General features: G+C 40.6%; 2 protein-coding genes across 3 annotated transcripts; one reads left to right on the forward strand and one right to left on the reverse strand.

The window, feature by feature from the left end:
• The first annotated feature begins 4995 nt into the window (after positions 1 to 4995).
• errfi1a (ERBB receptor feedback inhibitor 1a) lies at positions 4996 to 12586 on the forward strand. Of its 2 annotated transcripts, XM_056438308.1 has the most exons (4): positions 4996 to 5138; positions 7350 to 7555; positions 7690 to 7778; positions 8071 to 12586. In XM_056438308.1, the coding sequence occupies exons 2-4, from the start codon at positions 7404 to 7406 to the stop codon at positions 9192 to 9194; spliced, it is 1365 nt and encodes a 454-aa protein (XP_056294283.1). In that variant the 5' UTR covers positions 4996 to 5138; positions 7350 to 7403; the 3' UTR covers positions 9195 to 12586. The 2 variants fall into 2 exon arrangements, with proteins under 2 accessions (XP_056294283.1, XP_056294284.1); XM_056438309.1 differs by lacking the exon at positions 4996 to 5138 and having other exon boundaries at positions 5174 to 7555.
• Positions 12587 to 14310: 1724 nt separating this feature from the next.
• On the reverse strand, positions 14311 to 16915 carry LOC130207917 (uncharacterized; the record flags this gene model as incomplete). Its single annotated transcript, XM_056436704.1, is given in 7 exon segments — positions 14311 to 14909; positions 15134 to 15254; positions 15375 to 15547; positions 15664 to 15805; positions 15951 to 16062; positions 16064 to 16154; positions 16833 to 16915. Coding segments are annotated over 7 exon segments (828 nt in total), but the record flags the coding sequence as incomplete, so codon positions are not given.
• Positions 16916 to 18044: the final 1129 nt, after the last annotated feature.

Genomic DNA, 18044 nt, shown 5'->3' on the forward strand with positions numbered 1-18044 from the left:
CGACCTCAATATCAGCATCACTATTTCCTGATTTAAAAATAGGGTGTACAGCAGTGATAACTCATTATTTTTCTGCAGAGCTGAGAATAATCTGCTGGCTCCAAAATAATTACAGTCATTACTTAAACTTGACTTTGAATGTTCTTTCCCCCCAGAGCTAAATTTACAAAGCAGTGAAGGTGCCTCCTTTGAAGCCTCTATTTTGCCTCCGGTTTTGTCTTGCCAGTACCTTGGTGTAAAACATTCAGCATTTTCTGGTTGTTTTAGATGTTTTATCTGTGCATATCTAAAATTCTGTGTTCTCCAATATAACACCATGGGTTAGTGTAACTTTGCATTAACTCTTTAGAAAAGATACAAATGGTGTTGTGGTGCAGATTAGATGAAACATTAATTAATCATTAGCTTCTACCGTGTACCCCCGAGGCAGTAATAGTCCTTGTACCCTGACGATTGAGTTAAGGACACAACTGCTTTTCCACCCACGCACGGTTCTCCCTTGAAGTGCCACATTTTGCCCCAAACATATGCATCTGCACAGCCAATCTGCTCATAAGGAATGGAAAATGGGAGCTGGGCCTCATCTACATTCTCCTGATCCAGTCGGTTTGCTCGTTAAGAGGCTTGCGTGAGCGGTGATCCACAGCGTTTCTGTTGTGAGGAATTAATGTGGCTGCTGCCTAGCGTCAGACCAGGTAGTCTGGCTGACTCCACCAGGGGCCCTACATCCGTTTGTGAATGGAACAAAAAGCTCTCTGACAAAGCTGATACTCTGCCCTGAATGACTCAGTGCTTTTCATCAGACCATACCACATGAGGTTTTTCATACACAAATGTGGAAACAGGAGTCAGCTCACTGTAGCTCATCTGGGGAATGTATCCTTCATTACACATGCGTTTTTCTGTCCTCTTAGTGCACCAAGACAGCAATGCTTTCCTAACCCGGTGGCTACTTATTTATAGCTTACTGCATTGGAAGTGTCCCCTTTTGATGGCACGCCTGGTGATCTTCTTGGTGGACAACATCTGAAATCTCTATCAGCAGACCTGGGGGCCTTGGGTCTTGCTGTGTGCTGAGTTTCTAATATCCCCCAGGAGTGAAGCTGAGCCAGGAAATCAGGGGAAGAGTGAATTCCCCCAGCAATCAGTTGTTACCTAAGATTAATAGATGGCTACATTAAGAAAAACCTAAACCTTCGCCTCTGCAGGCTGACATCAAAACACAACGGAAACCTGTGATACTCATCGGCCAAATGACAGAAACTCCTGTTTTGGACGTTAAAAAGACAATACAACCATTACACTACGGGAAACAGGCTCCTCACTGGACCCTTTAGGATACAATAATGCAGCTAGCACATAAAAGGAAAACGTAGGCAAAAGATAGAGCTAATGTTTTGTGCACCGAACATTCGCTGGTTGGCCGGAAACACGGCATATTAGGAGCAGGTTTCCGTCTGTGTCAGTCAATCCTGTAGAGCTCCGGTGGTGCAGCCTGTGAGCAGAGTTGGCTCTGAGCCAGCAGCTGTAGAACCAGCGTGACGTTCTTCATCACACCACAGCTGTCGTTTTCACAGCTTTCCCCCAAACACCAGACACAAATGAGAACGTTTGTGTGGGTGTCTGTGTCGGGGATTACGTGTGACTGTGAGAGTATGTTCCCATTCTTTTTTACTACTGCCCGTAATCCCAAACAGAAGAATGAATACAATATGTTAGCTTTACTTATATGTTGCCATCATAATCACTAACATTACTTTAATTCAGTCTCAGTCATAGGATGAGCGCGCCAATACCTCCCCCAGTCTATGTCTAAAGTGATCCTCGGGTCCTGGAGACTAAACACACCCTGTCATCATCAAGGAGGCGGTGTGGCTCGCTCCACCCGTTACTAACAGCGGGCTGTGGCGGCACTTGAACCAATCAACATAACAATATCAAGGAGTGATGCAACGATGACTCGTTGTTGCTGCTTTTGATTATATTACGCTCAAAAAATTTAAATACCTGTGTGAGGCAATTTACCCTAAAATCCTTCCATTTCCCAGAAGCCTTTGTTCCAATACAGGAAGTGATTAATAACTGAAGCAGCTGGAGGATTCTCAGGAGTTTGGTATGGTTACCCAGTAGAGGTTCTTTCACATGGTTGAGAGAGATGACAGTCCGTTGCCTGGGGATTTGTGTATTGTTTCCACGGCAAGAGCCAAATGTGTGTGGGTCTGCCAGATAAAACCACCATCCAGAACTAATAAACGGCAATGTGTCACTCTCAGTCTCATATGTTGCTCTCAGCTGCACCGGCTGGATGCTCAGCTCATCGACAGTGTGAGCACGCAGCCATATTGAAGTTGTTCTGCATTATTGGTGTATTTCTCTGTGGATATTTAGTATTTGATTGACGATGTTGGTGCTTATAACGAGTCACACATTATTTTACAATTAACAAGAACATACAAAATAAATCAGGTAAAATCAGTTCACACCAATTACACAAAAATAATACATATTTTTTCTTTTTTCCATAGCTGTGCACATACTTTTAACAGACATCATTTCTTCCACTACGCAAATATAATGTCATTGAATGTGATTATTTTCTGAAAAGCTTCGACAATTTGCTTTCAAAGAAATAATGTGACTTGATCAATACCCCTGGGGTATAAATGGAATAGACTATATGCAGATGTATACTTAATCCTAGTTTTTTTAAATTTAATATAGGGATTTTCAACACCATCTACAACAATTATCATGTCTAAAGGCAAGAAGTTGAAAGAAGTGTTTACAATAACCGTTTAATTAAACAGATAGATAGCCAACAAACTTTGGTCTGAATCTTTCCTTCATAAAAAATGAAATGTTAACAGAGCAAAATCAAACACAAGTGTATCACCTATTCACTGAAATCTTCTACAGACTCACAGGTTTGACGTCACTACAACACTGAACCTTCTGCTGCTGTGTTTATATCAGCATGAACTTTGGACTTAGGCTAATTATGCACGTAATTTAATTACCTCTGCAGGCAGAAGCAATCAATGCGGTGACCTCCATAGTCAATAAATCATTTACACTGATGATACGTTGTTTTCTTATTTATTTCCATCTAAACTCCTCCCTTCCTGTTGGTGAGGGATTCATAATAAGATGAGAGACTGACGCGTCACTCCATAGTTATACCAAAACAAAATCCTTTCTGCTCCAACTGCAGCTGAATGGGAGACGAGTGTATACGTGTGTTGGGGGTTTGAGGATGCTGGGTATGGAAGATAAATCTTGTCATAACACATAAACACTTTGGTATTTTTCCTGAGAACGACATCCTCTGTGACAAAATTTCTTTCACCTGCCATCTCAATCTCTCATCAAAGCTGCTTCTGGCTGTGGGTGCTTATCTCCCTCCCTGAATTGTTCCTTCTTTTTCCCCCCGTCTCTGACTAACTTTATAAGGAACTTCCTGTGAGTGATGACATCACGATGTGGCTCACAAGCAGAGAAGGGAGGGGGGCTGAAGTGGAAGGAGAGACTGTTTGAACATGCAGCTTATTTCTCTGTTGTCTGTTTGGTGAAACATGGAACACTGTTTTACCCACAGATTCAAAGATGTAAAGCAGGAATCAACATAAGGAGAATAAACATAAGTATATGCTTTATTGAACTGGATTTAATTGCATTCAATTTCTCTTCCTAACTGAACATTTGTTGTTGTAGGTGAGTATTTCCTGCACCATCCATCACATCCAACATGTAAATCATTTATAACACTGATGCCATTATCATTCACCTCCACAGCAAAACACCTTCCTCGGCAGGTCACAACAAGGGAATCCCAAAAATGTGCCTCAAATTATAAAGGGGGATTAGCAGTAGCCTGGTCCATGTAGGGGTCAAATATGTAATGATACGCCTTTTGGGTTTGAGGGGCCCCCGTGCCCAAGCTGTAAAGGATTTGCGAACTCAGGCACAAGAACACTCTGTTCTCTCTCTGCACACACCTTTGCTTTCTGGCACTATTTATTCAACATAGAGTTGTTTGTAGCCATTGTATCACTTTGTTTGGTTAGTGTGCATGTCAGTGCTGGGTTTGTATAGCCCGGTTAGGTTTGGTGACATATAGTTAATACAACACCACTTAAGATCTAAGTTGGCTAAATGACTGCACATAGAGGGTGGGAGACTAAGTGATGGCACATGCAAGATTATTTAAATATGACCCTGCACAGAAACAAAGACAAATCAATGTACGTCTGTGGCCTCGGTTACCTAATTACAATGGGTTTAAGTGAACATTATGCCAGCAGGTCCAGCTAAAATAATCTGAATCTGATATGATAAGCGAGTAGCTAAACAATCTGGACTCCATTCAGCCAGCAGCTGTGCAGATAAGAGTGTTTCTGGCTGTGTTGCTTTGCCTGTTGTCTGTGTTATCTACCCTGGAGCCATCCCCACTACTGCCTCTGTCTCGCTGCAGATCCATGAGATTTACATTTGACTGCAGCATGTATATGCTTGGAGACACATTTGAACTACAATATAGGTCAAGACAATAAAAAGTTTTGAAAGTTAAACTAACGCCTTATAATTATGACTTTACTGCTGCAAAGCAGAGTATACAATTATGAATAAACATAGCTCCACTGCATCAACCAATCCCCATTGAGCTGTAGCCAATTCGCAGAGCAGCTTCACGTCCAACAGTCTAATTGTTGAGGTGTTCATGTCCTCCACTTGAGCACTTTATCAGCTGAATGTATCCTTGCTCCGTGCTCAGGTTTTGATCACATCAAGTTAACTTAATGCCTAAATTAGCCTGTATATATGTCCCATCTGCACTCAGCCTGTCCTGCCGCATGTACGCTGCAGAGAGACGTGGTGAAAAAGAACACTGCGCCTTTAAGGGCAAGTGTTCGAGGCGGAGCCAGTGCGCCTCTGGTGTGGTGGATCTTATAAAACATTGCTCACTACAATACTAGACTTATCTAAAAGTGTCTCAGTTTAGCCACATATTCCCTGGCGTGCTGTCCCTGATGCAATCAGACGATTCCAGAGTCAATTAAACCAAATAAATCGAGGAGCTATAATTCACAGAAGAGGAGTCTAGGAGCGAGTCCGCGGAGGAACGCTGGGAAGTTATTTAGGTGAGTTCAGAAAGAGATTTGAAATGTCTGGTGTTGGCTGCAGTAAGAAAGAGCCCATGTCTGTCTCTTGTTGTGTATGTTAGTGCCAGCGCGACGGCGGACACCTCTGAGATGAGGCTTAATCGTGTGTATTTTTTATATATTTTTTTGTTTATGTTTTTTTCTCAGCCATTCAGAGAAGCAACTTGTCTTTAAGCCTTATAAAGTTTGTTAAGTTCTTACACAAATAAACTACAAATTGGGAACACATTTTCCACTTTTATGACTATATAGACTGATTTTTTATGATGGGTATACAATGATTAATCCCTTACATAATGTTTAGTCAATTGCAAACCTATAACGGAATATATATATATATATATATGTCCCCGCTTAAATTGAAATAACAAACCATTCTGTATCATCATTACCTGTCGTCGCCAGATAGCTGACTTGTTGTGGTGTGAGTCACCTGCCTGCTAGAGGGCCTTTAACCATTATTATCTCAATCCGGTAAAGTGAGGGGGTGTGCGCGCTGTTTGCTTGCCGCACAGGTAGAGCGGGTATGGTTGCTCGGAAACCGCTGCAGGGGTGTCATGAGCGGGGTGTGAACTCCTTCCTAGGTCTGACTACTGCAATCCTAAATCAAAGGCGAGCTATCTCCTGATGTTTCTACATCCCCGCTAACCCCATCAGCCCTCTTCACACTCGTGTTGAGCCTGTCCACCTATTGTATAAACGCCGAGACCATATAAAGACTCTCGTGAATGCAGTGACTTAATGTACATTCTCTCTCAAGAGGGTTAATGCTCTGCATGACACGTCATTTGTTTAATCCTGTTGCCTGTAAATTCTCCTGCAGTTAACTGCCACGATGAACTGTCTTTGCACCTGTTGCAAGAGGAAGCACAAGCCCCCGGGGTTCATTATCGAGGATCATGTTGCTTCCCATCCCCGCCGAACCGAATCGACGACCCTGGGCATGGGGATCGCATGCCTTGGTGGGCAGTTTGCCTCATGTTGATGCCCCGGACTTCCTGTTGTTTTTAGAGCTTTGTTTCTCACCAGCTGTCGGTGCAGCACATACATATGGCTCATAGGAGACCAGGAACGAGGGGGCCGTGTTCCTCAGTCATCACTTCACCATTATGAGGGGGACAGCCTGTCTCCGAGTGTGCACGCACCTCATTTGTGGTCTCCAGAAGAGATAACCACCAGGCTGACGGATGCACCTGTTTTGTTGCATTCTGAAAAATAGGACTTCTAATAGGGTGCTGAAGACAAATACACCAATAGTTATCCTCGACACACTGGCATACTTTGATATAGCACTTTGCAAACAAGTGTCTCCAGAGATTGTGACATACTGAACAGGTTAATTCAGGTGCAAAAATACATCCAATGTATTGCTGACCCCAGAAATATCAAAATGCTGCCAAGTCCCCTCCCCCTGAATATTGTACACATTGTTTACTCAGCCCTGACACATACTTGACTTGACACGGACATTCAGGTCATTTGACTTGAGGAGTTCTTGCAACATCAGGTATATCTTTGGTAACTGGAGGAGCGCTTTCCTCTTCTGTTCAGGACAAGTGAGATTGCAGCACTGGAGCGCGGCACAGTCAAGTTTAAAATAAACTGTAAACTTTTTTAGAGGTGGAACAGTCTGTACAAATAGAAGTCGGAAAGTTGGTTAGTGAGTTCACACATACGATTGCGTATTTTGAGAATTGTTGAAGGCTTATATGGGCTATATATAAAATGTAACAATTATTCTGTGACCTGGTGGGAAAATAATTGTATTTGTTTATTATATGAAGCACCAATTATTCTTACACAAAGTTCTCTACTGTTATCTACTTCAGGCCAGTTGTTTAAATATTGTTGCTGCTCTGTTCTCTTGGTGTGTTGTTACATAAGAGTCCTAAAATCTTGTCAAATTGATCTTTAATCACTCCTATCACAGGAGATTGTAGTATTGTTTTTGTAGAGGGAAACAAAGCACACGGCCACGACTAAACATTTGGTTTGCTGGGCAGCAGAAAGGGGTAGATTTGGTTAATGTACACTCTATTCCAATATCGGGGCTATATTTCTTTCTTGGCTTTTGTAGAGGATGTGGGCTCTGCTTACAGAGAGTATTTTGAAAGTTCTGTTTCTCTTCATTGGCTTTTCCTTTCAAAACCTTTCACTGTCATTCATGGCTCTGTCTTGGCTGTGTTACAGGTACACCAAAAGCAGGGGCAGCCAGCCGGGTGATCTGAGTGTTTCCTGACTTTGATGCGACCCGAGTGTGCCTGGAGCATGTCCACAGTGGGCCTGGCTGCCCAGGAGATTTATTTTCCCATAGAAAACCCCTTCCTGAGGGGCAGCTACTGTCAAAGCATGGCTGGGTCCAAACCCTCTTGGAACTATCACAATGAGCTGGACAAGTGAGTGATCAGGTTCCAAGACTAGCAGGCCCTTAGGGGAAGATTCTTAGTAAAAGATGTAAATGGCGTGCGTCTCTTTTATGGTTAGGCAGTTTATTTTAAATGGTACAATTTTTGTCTTCTCTTTTTAACAGCTTCTACTTCAGTATGGACACTGCACACTCGGATAACAGCTCTCGTGCTCATCATAAAGGGCCACCTCCACCGTGTCTAAATTATGAAAGTAAGTGCATGATCTGTCATCTGCACAGTGCAGATCTTTTGAAATACACACATGCTGCTCTGGATGTGCTGTTTCTTTGAATCATCTGCTACATACATTCGAGATTCTGCTCATGCATTCCTGCCTTACATAGTAAGTGGTTTTCCAGAAACATAGAAAAAAGCTAGTAGTTCATATGAGTGCTTTTTACAGGATGCAATGAAGTTTAAGTAGTAATTTATGATTGTCATGAGCCAACCTTTATAATTCAATACTGTGTCATTAATGTAATGTTATTTTTCTTCTCTGACAGGACAGAAACACAGTCCCAGTTCACAGAGATTACCGCCAAAGAAATCCAGGCCCTCCCATCTCTCCTTGTCCTGCAGTGTTGAACCATCAACCCCAAGTCCTGCTGATGATGACCAGGTGGTCCCCTCATTCCAGAGGCTCTCGGTGTACGAGTGCAGCAGTCCACCACAGACGCCAGGTAGATGCTCCAAGCCTCTGCCGCCCATCCCTCCACAAACGGACGTCTCCACTGAGCAGGCAATGGACAAGGAGGTAGAATTTTTCACGAGTTCGGACGATAGCTGCTGTCTGGTGTCTGATCAGAGTTCCAAATCGTCTCCCTTTCGATATGGAGTCCCCAATCGAAGGAGCTTCAGGGACTGTGGGCAGATTAACTATGCTTACTACGACGTCCCATTAGGACCGCAAAGCCAGAAGCAGCCCAAGCAGCAGCAGCAGCATCATCAGGCACATCCTCCACAGGAAGTGCGGGAACAGCATGAGCCGCAGCGACAGGAACCACCTGAGCCAGCGGTCTATCAGAGACAGCAGGACAAAGCTCAGAGGAGACTGCGACGCTCGCACTCTGGCCCAGCTGGATCCTTTAACAAGCCCTCGCTGCTGCGCCTCACGTGCCAAAAACGCCACACCCAAAGTATGGATAAGCCCGAGATTCCACCCCCTATCCCTCCACGAACAATCAAGACGGGAGACTACCGCCGCTGGTCAGCAGAGGTCTCGTCTGGGGCTTACAGCGATGAGGACAAGCCACCCAAGGTTCCGCCAAGGGAACCTTTGTCTAGAGGCAGCTCCCGCACCCCCAGCCCCAAGAGCCTCCCGACATACATTAATGGGGTGATGCCCCCAACCCAAAGCTTTGCACCGGATCCTAAATACGTAAGCTGTCGCGGTTTACAGAGACAGCAAAGTGAGGGCTCCCCCTGCATCCTCCCTGATCTGGAGAATGGCAAGAAGGCCAGTACCACACATTACTATCTCTTGCCTCAGCGGCCCGCTTTCTTGGACTCCCCTTATGTAGAGAGATTTCTTCGGGTCATGGAAAGCCCTGCAGCTCGCAATACAGATGTATCCGACTTAGACTGGGACTGTCACACCAAGAGGAAAGCACATGTGGATTTAGTTTGAAAAGTTTAAATGGAAGTAGCAGAGGACTCTACTGTACTGTGCATAAAGCCACTTGAAAAAATTGTGAAACTGGACACTAACAACCCTCAAACTGCTGCTTTTACTTTTAATTTTGTTTAACCCCCTATGTATTCTGAACAGACAGGGTATGTGCACACTGTATTCAGTTACTGGTAATGTTAAGTAGCTATCACAGCCAAGATACTTTATGTAAAAAAAAAAAAGCTATCTCTGACTATAGCTTGTGGGAAAAATTCCACAATGTAGAGCTTTCTTTTGATATGATTTTTTACCTTTATTTCATGACTTTCAATGTTTTTTTGTTGTTGCTGATTTTGTGGTACTGTCAGAGGCTGCAAGCGGGCCTTGAACCTCATGTGCTCAGTGTTTTTCTGTATGTGGAAGGTTGAGGATGTTTTGTGAGATGCATTGAAGCTGCTTTTGTATCTCACAAGGGACAAAAGGTCAGTAATGTAACCGTGAATCATTTAATATATGAAGTCTAAATACAAGGCCAATTAATTTTTTACAAAATGAAGGATATTAGCATACGAATCTCTTTTCTGTTTGCTATTGTATATCGACACTGATGTGGTTTCCCTGCTTTGATGAAGTTTTAGTCTTACTCAGGCCACTATATCTGTGTAAAATAATGTTTCCCACACGGTACATTTTTTTACTCCCGAGGTGGGTACATTTCTGGTAGCTACGCATGTTTCCGTTGGAATATCTAGTGCAGCTTATGTAGTGTAGTTGTCTGTTGAGGTGTGTGTGTGTACGCGTGTGTGTGTGTGTGTGTGTGTGTACATGATTTGTGCATGTGAGCATCGGTTGGAAAAGTGTTCTGGTGAGACTTTATAAAAATGACTTTCTACGATTGGTGTCTGTCAACCATACTTGTTACTGTGCTCTGCTTATTTGCAGCGCCTGCTTTTGAGTACAGCCCTCTAAAAAGTGATTGCGTTCCTTCAGTGTCCAGGTCTGTTTTGTTGCACAGAAATTGGCCTGTTGAACATTAAGTGAATGCGATTCTCACTGAAATTCCATGAAACAGTTGGAGGAGCTTATTTTATTTTGGTCAAGCTGTGAGTAATTGCTTGGAACTAATTTGCCTCAAGTACTACCTCCCTTTTTATATTAATCCTATATTTCACATACTCCCCAGTAATAAAGGAAAACAAATTAATTATAATCTACAAAAGATGAGGTAACCAGCTCTATATGTGACCTGACCAACTCAAGTACACTTTGGTTAAGCATAACACAAAGGCAATTCTAACCGGATATCCTTAAGTAGAGATTTTACATCACGCGGATCTTAGATCACGGAGATGTTAGGCTAACCTGTTAATACAGATGGAAATTACAAAGCCAGTGCAGGGTTTACCTACCTGACACAGACTTTCCTGTTCTGCTCATGCATTCCTGCCTTACATGATTGCAGTGGGTGTGGTCTGAGAGACTTTGGCTGCTGGCAGCCTAGAAACTATATGATTATTATTGTTGTAGATTATTCAAGAAGCATCAGGAGGATATAATACATGTAGCACATGTTTTGAAGTAACCCTAGGTATTGAAAAATGTTCAGTTTGGGAAATGGATAATTGCTAAGGTCAAATGGTAATTTATATATACTTTCCCTCTCTCCTGCTCACAAAACCTTGCCAACACAATGTTCCTTCTGGACTTAATTAATGTCGGAAAAAATGTTTACATCATACACTGATACTATTTAATCTTAAGGTATTCATATGTCTTATTAGAAATAATAAAACTGAATGAAGACTAGTTTATCATGAAATAACTTCTCTGCTGTGGTGAAGACATGCACTGGGAGAGTACAGTATGGTGTGTACAGTATTTAACAATTCCATTTGTTTTTATGAGTAGTTTATGCGTATATTCTTTAAAAAGAAAGCAAAATAAAATGACTTATTTATGAGCCCGCTTCATTCTGTCTGTCACCTCAGCTGTTTGGCCTGTTTTCTCACCCACACACCCTCATGCTGTGCCTTATTGTAACTGGCCTCTATCCAGAGAAGAGTGACTTACAATGTTCGACTGACAGGCGAACAGTGTATTACCTTCCTCTTCCTGGTAAGAATGCGCTCTCCTGCTGCATGACTGCTTAGATGCTCTGTGGCAGCCAGCTTTGCGCCCACAGGTTTTCTTAGCACTTAACAATGTTGCAAGGGTTTTACTCTTGACTTAGGTCCATGTGGTTAGGCATGGAGCCCAAACCACAGTGAAACACACAGAGCATTAGAGTTCAAGTGATGACTAAATCAGCTGCAATTCAACTGCAATTACCACTATAACTTAGTTTAAGTCCTATTTATCAGATCAATCTCAACGTGTATATGTAGACGATGAAATTTCAATAAACAAGGTTAGTCACGGAGTTCCACAAGGTTCTGTGCTTGGACCACTTTTATTCACTTTATATAAGCTTTCCTTTGGCACTATTATCAGAAAACAAATTCCTGATGTTAGACACAACTGAAGTTATTCTACTACGCCCAGACAACTCCGAACTCAACTATATAAGGATATAATTTCTCTAGATGGCATTGCCCTGACATCAAGCACCACCGTAAAGAATCTGAGTGTTGTCCTTAACTCCCACGTGAAACAAATCTCAAGGACTGCCTTTTCTCAACTCTGTAACATTTTGAAAATTAGGCACATCCCGTCTCAAAGAGATGCAGAATAATTAGTAATGATAATACAGGAATGCTTATGGTTCCTATAATTTTTTTAAAGTAGGATGGGAGCCATAGCCTTCAGCTCCTCTTCTATGGAACCAGCTTCCACTTTCAATCTGGCAGGCAGAAAACAATCACAACATTTAGGATTAGATTTAAGACTTTCCTCTTTGATAGCGCTTCTAATTAGCGCTGGCTCAGGTTTGCACTGGTCCAGCCCCTAGATGCTGCTATATGCCTAAGCTGCTGGGGACATTTTAGGATACACTGAGCTCCTCTCTTCTCTTCTGTCTCTCCTTTTGTTTGAAATCATGTCCCATTAATTACAAACTCTGCTTCTGCCCTGGAGTCTTTGTGCTTTCTCGCTACGCAGGTTTCCATGGCTTGTGGTTATATCTGGACCCTGCATGGTCCTGCCCGACACCGACTGTGACGATTATTGATTTTATTAGTTGCATTGCTATTACTACTGCCGATACCATTACTGCTTATACTATAATTGTTATTCTACTACGTCCACTGTTGCTGTTATTATTGAACCTCTCATCATTTCTTTGGGGGGGAAGTTTTTCCTGTTCCAATGTGAGGTACCGGGACAGAGGATGTCGTATGTGTACAGATTGTAAAGGCCTCGGAGGCAAATTTGTGATTTTGGGTTGTACTAAATAAATTGAATTGAACCTCTCAGCAAGGCAGTGGCCATTTCTCTAGGTTTGTGGTTATGTTTTGATAGCAATTGATTTGCCATTTTGGTCTTAATACTAATGATTGGCATTACTATTATTATTAAGGTCGGCTTAAGCTCATAGGGAGAGTGGTTGTCCTTTTTCTTCTGTTCTTCAGTTTCTAGTTTAGTGAGTCGTAGAGTGATAAGATATAATGCAATACTATCCTCAGCTTTTGCAATTACTTCTTGTTTGTGTTGGCATCAGGAAGTAGCAAAAGCGCTAACTAGCACCACTGCGCCCATGAACCTTTAGCAGGTTTTTGCTATGTGCTCATTTAGTTGTTTAGTATATAACGTTGCAAGAGGGTGGAGAGAAGAAGAAGTGAGGCTCAGTGGGCCAGATCCTGCATAACAATCGCGAATTGAGCAAAAACTAAACTAAAACTAGTGCTAGCTAGCTTGGTTAGCCAAAAGGCACCAGCACCACAAACATAACCAAAAGGTCAATTTCAGTGACAATTTCATTAAGTATCAAGAAGCTATTGTTTTACACACAACCTAAAAAAAATGGGAATATGGATTGATTAAGTGCAACCTAAGTCTTCGGTAATAATACACTGTAAATCACAATTAGTCATTTCAAAAAAAGCTTTCATAATAGCTTATTCTGCACACGGTCGAATTTATATTTTTCCTGAAATAGGCCTTCCCAACAACATCTTTCAGGTTTAAAGCAATTCAAACGACCCCATTTCTAATCCATTTATATTATATCTGCAATGTGTTTCAACGTTCACCTATATGCTATTTTTAGAAACTTTCCTCCTAAAATTGTGCAATTCTTTTGCACTTTATTTTAAATTAAAGGGATAGTTAACAGTAAGCTGTTGTGGCATTTTCAAAGACTGATATCGAACAAATAACAACTTGTCCTATCATTTGCTGGGAATGGTGAACAGAGTCTTACTCAGGTCAGAGTACAGAATGAACATAGGCTATAGTAGATTAAGCAGAGGTAAAGAACTTGGTTACAAGTGTGTCCTATGAGTGAAACACAAGGTGGACACAAACAGCCATCCCTGGCTTCGAAGGAAAAACAATCAATGAACTGTATATTGCTGTTGAGGACCCGCAGCACAGATGTGCACTTGTATTTCGAGGTACAGTTGCACATCAAAATAATCTCACCAACACCAGTGTCATAACTAGTAAGATTGGCCTATACAGCTGTTATAACCTGGTACTGACCAATGTCCCAATTCTACAACAGGACAGTGATGGTCTGCTAAGGTTGATTAAAATGACACATTTTGACATCCCACTCATTTGTTTTAGAAATCATAAACTCGGTCTGTCTCTGTGCATCTCTATTCACATATTGCAATGGGAAAACATCATTAAAATGAGTGTGTTCCTGCCATCTAGTGACACGATAGTGTACTGCAGCAAAAACCACCAGGTTAAAAATGTACTCAGTGATGTCATCGCATTTTACTGAAGACAATTGTGCTAAAACAACCCAAACAAGAAGTTTCACTAAGGGAGCATATTTTATATTTGTTTAATATTATATTTTTACCCTTTTTCTTATTACTGCAAGGCAGTATTGCTCATTGACAACACATATCTTCTTTGTGACCTTATATGAGGACAAGATTGCAAACACTGAAGCAAATACTGGCACAAATAAGTTGCTGTAGTGTAGTGTGAATTAACTGGAGTCTTAAGTTACGACATCATTTTTATATATTGGCACAAGAGGCAACAATGCACTAGAATTAATGTAAAATACAGTGATAGTATGCATATCACAAAACAAACCACTGGTATATAATATCATGTTCAAGATAAAGTTATTAGCTCATACTGATACTAAATTATGGAAAGACATTGTGATTCAAACAAAATGTTGAGGTCTGTAGCCATCATGGATTGAGGATGTTCCAAACATCTGGACGTTTTGTTGTGATCTGGAAAGACAGAAGAATGATAACATTTTTGTATCAACATTTTAACTACAATCTGTCCTTGTACTCCAGAATATTTGTATACGTACTGTATGTGATTTAAAATAGTACACAAGATACACAACAATACCTGCAATTGGCTGTCAGAATTGATTGATGATGTACAAGCGCTTGCTGATCCTAAATAGTGATCTCCCGGTGAAAACAATTGATGTCATCAATGCTGCGAATGTTAGATGCCTCGAGAAATTGTTGAAATATATATCTTTTTTAAATCAGTGATGACCAAAAAAAAGTGGACGCACTTGTAACCGAGAAGTCAAAGAAATCTTCTTCAAAAGCAAACAGTCTTCGGTTATAAGAGTTGCTTCTTTTCCTAATATAGAGACAGTTTCACTAGTTTCTCATGGCAATGTTTGTAAATTTACAATTACAGGCAACAAGAAACTACATTTTCATATTACAGAAAAAGAAGATGCATGTTGTGCAGCATAACCCACCATAAATATTTAGAACCCATATGTGACTGCGACGGTCCTCCGTGTCTAATTACTAATTATGCCCTTGTCCCTAGGTGAGTGATTGCCTGATGCAGCGCACCTGGTCCGAGAGCAGGAGGGCATAAAAGCCTTGAGCTCGCACAGCGCATGGCGGGTTAGTCTCTCCTCACTGGTGGAGTGGTTGTGGTCGTGGGACTTTGATGCCGGTTCCTGTGGTTTGGCTGACGACACTTACACTCCATTACACACGCATTCACATTGACACTACTGATGTTACTGACTACCACACTTCACTACGTTATATTTCTTTATTACGTTAAATAAACATTTTGCTTTAACTTAAGTGTCCACGCCATATTTGTCATGGCCTAAGAGCTGGGTTGTGATAGTGACGATGACAGCAATTATGATAATGAAGAGCAGGAGTGCTGCTGCCAGTGATCCAAACCTGTGACTGAAGAGGTCACACTGTGGGCCATAAAACCGCTCAAGGCTAGACTCCTCAAGGTAACGCCTGGATTGAAGGGTCATACGAGTTAATTATGTTTATATGATTAACAATATGAGACAAAATATTAGAAATATTTAAGCTCCTTGAATTAGATGAGATGAACACAGATGTTTGCTTACCTACAGGTTGACCCTCCATGTTGATGACTGTAGTCAGGGTTTGTTTTGCGAGGTCCAACACACTGCCATTGACCATTTATGATCTCTGCAGTATAATTGGCAAACTGTGAGAAGTTGACATAATACTCCAGATATGTGATATCTGATTGATAAAAAATTATGCATTTACCATTTTGTACAAGTCTCATAATGCAAATATAGAAATGTTGACATGCATTGAATGACGAAACACTGAATATGCAAAGCAGCGATTAGTAAAATGTTTAGAACTGACAGAGGACACTTACTTGTGATCTCAGGTGTCTGAGATGTGAGTCCATTTAACAGCACGTCTGAATTGTTAAAGGGCTGAGAAATCTTCTTGAGATTTCTTGCGTTATATACGATATCTGTCAACATCAACATCAAGCTGAGTGTTGACAAACTGGATTTGAGTTTCATTGTTTGGATAAATGTACTCCGCCACGCTTTATGCAACAACACATGCTGGTCTAAAGTGGAAGAATAGAAAGATATTAACAAAATAAAACAGCGTGTGCTTAATTAAGAGAGTAATTACAATAATTGTAAAAGTAAAGTTTATGGAAAATCTAAGTTAACTTGAAGACTTGTCATTTTTTGTAAATATTTAATAAAGACTTATGATTGTATCCTTGCTTTTCATTATTATTGAAATGAAAATATTAGTCAGCAGGTAATTCCATTACACATTGGTGACATAATGTGCAGAAATAACACATGTATGTGTTTATCTGGGCAATACATGATGTACACACAGTGTTAAAATCACACATTTATGTGTTAAGCCATGTAACACAGCTGGTGTGTAGAAATTACTTACACACTTGCTGTGTTGAAATTAAAACAACATGAGTTGTCACTAAGCACACTGTAGATGTGTTGACATTCAACACATGTTGTGCCATTTCTGACACATTCCTTCTTAGAGTGTAGGGCTTCAAGCTGCAATACAGCACGATTACAACAATAAATGTAATTATTTTATCATCAACATTAAAAACAGCAAAGCGCAAAACATAAATTATGACAATATCTTTATATAGTATCAGTTACTGAAATTACCTAATAAATTACAAGACATTATTAAACACAAAAAAATACCAAAGAGTACTATCATGCAGTCATGTAACCATAATCTAAAATCTCACGCTCCAATGTTGATGAATTCCAACGATTGAGGTGAGTTAAGATTATTAAAAGCCGCCATAAAATGTATGTGGACCAATTTAAAAGTAAAATGTTATTTTCGAGTTGGTATTGCTGCAGTATCTGCAAAATATGATGACAAATAAAATTGACATTGCAAAATCATAAGAGATGTTCCCATCCACTCTTAAACAGTGGTAAGAAATATCAATGCCAGGATCAGACATGTTTAATGTTGACACACTGCTATAATCCTATAATTTAGCTGTATTAAAAAAATCCTGGCTAGTCAATGGGCTCGGAGTTGAACCGGTTCCCCTCCGCATGAAGTGAGTCATCAGTGAGGGGGATGTAGACATTGAACTCGCGGAGACCTCTGTATTTGTGGTTGGGTTGATTCTTGTTGCTAAAGGATGAGTGTTGGTGGTGCTTACTTTTCCACTTGAGGTGAGTGAAGGTTGTCGCTGTTTAATTTGTCACAAGAAAGTTATTCATAGAACGGTCTTACTTATATAACTATGAATGCATTGTTCTGCTCTTCATACACTTATTTGATTAGTTTTTATAATGCAATAAATCTGGCAAATAGTATTTTATTTGCTTTATTATTGACATTAATTTCAATCCAATAATGACATGCTGTGGCAAGCAGCTGGACATAAACAGTAGGTCATGACTCATGAAGGTCAGGAATTTTACATTGAGCAACATATTGACAATATAGACATTTTAATGTATTTGGTTATACTATGACTAGAATGTTAAACATGATCCTATGAGGATTAATGAACCATCTCAATGGCACAAAGAAAGAATAAGCTGTGACGACTGACGAGGTTGAACATAATTTTTTCTCCACACCCGTATGCTTATTAGAAAATCGTTTCTAAAAAGGCCTCACAATAGAATAAAAAAACAGTTGTACTGGGGATGCTTGGTACTCCAACATGTTTAAGAATCAAACTGACTTTTACACCACCTTTCTTAAAGAACTGAAGCAATCTCAACAGCGACTATTCTAAGTTTGGTATGTTTCTGCCGGACTTTCAAATGTCACCTATAGGCGTATGGAGGACTTAAAATGACTTAAGTATAAATAAATAAATAAATGAATGCATGAATAAATACAAGAATAAATAAATAAATGCTTAAATAAATGTATAAATGAATAAATAAATGCTTGAGAAAGTGGTCGCAAATCAGTTGTGCGACTT

This window comes from Pseudoliparis swirei, chromosome 18 (genome assembly GCF_029220125.1).
Source record: "Pseudoliparis swirei isolate HS2019 ecotype Mariana Trench chromosome 18, NWPU_hadal_v1, whole genome shotgun sequence".
Taxonomy (NCBI): Eukaryota; Metazoa; Chordata; class Actinopteri; order Perciformes; family Liparidae; genus Pseudoliparis; species Pseudoliparis swirei.

Coding starts and splice junctions, on each gene's coding strand:
- errfi1a (XM_056438308.1), top strand. CDS start 7,404: ATGCGACCCGAGTGTGCCTGGAGCATGTCCACAGTGGGCCTGGCTGCC. Junction 7,556..7,689: donor TATCACAATGAGCTGGACAA/GTGAGTGATCAG, acceptor TCTTTTTAACAG/CTTCTACTTCAGTATGGACA. Junction 7,779..8,070: donor ACCGTGTCTAAATTATGAAA/GTAAGTGCATGA, acceptor CTTCTCTGACAG/GACAGAAACACAGTCCCAGT.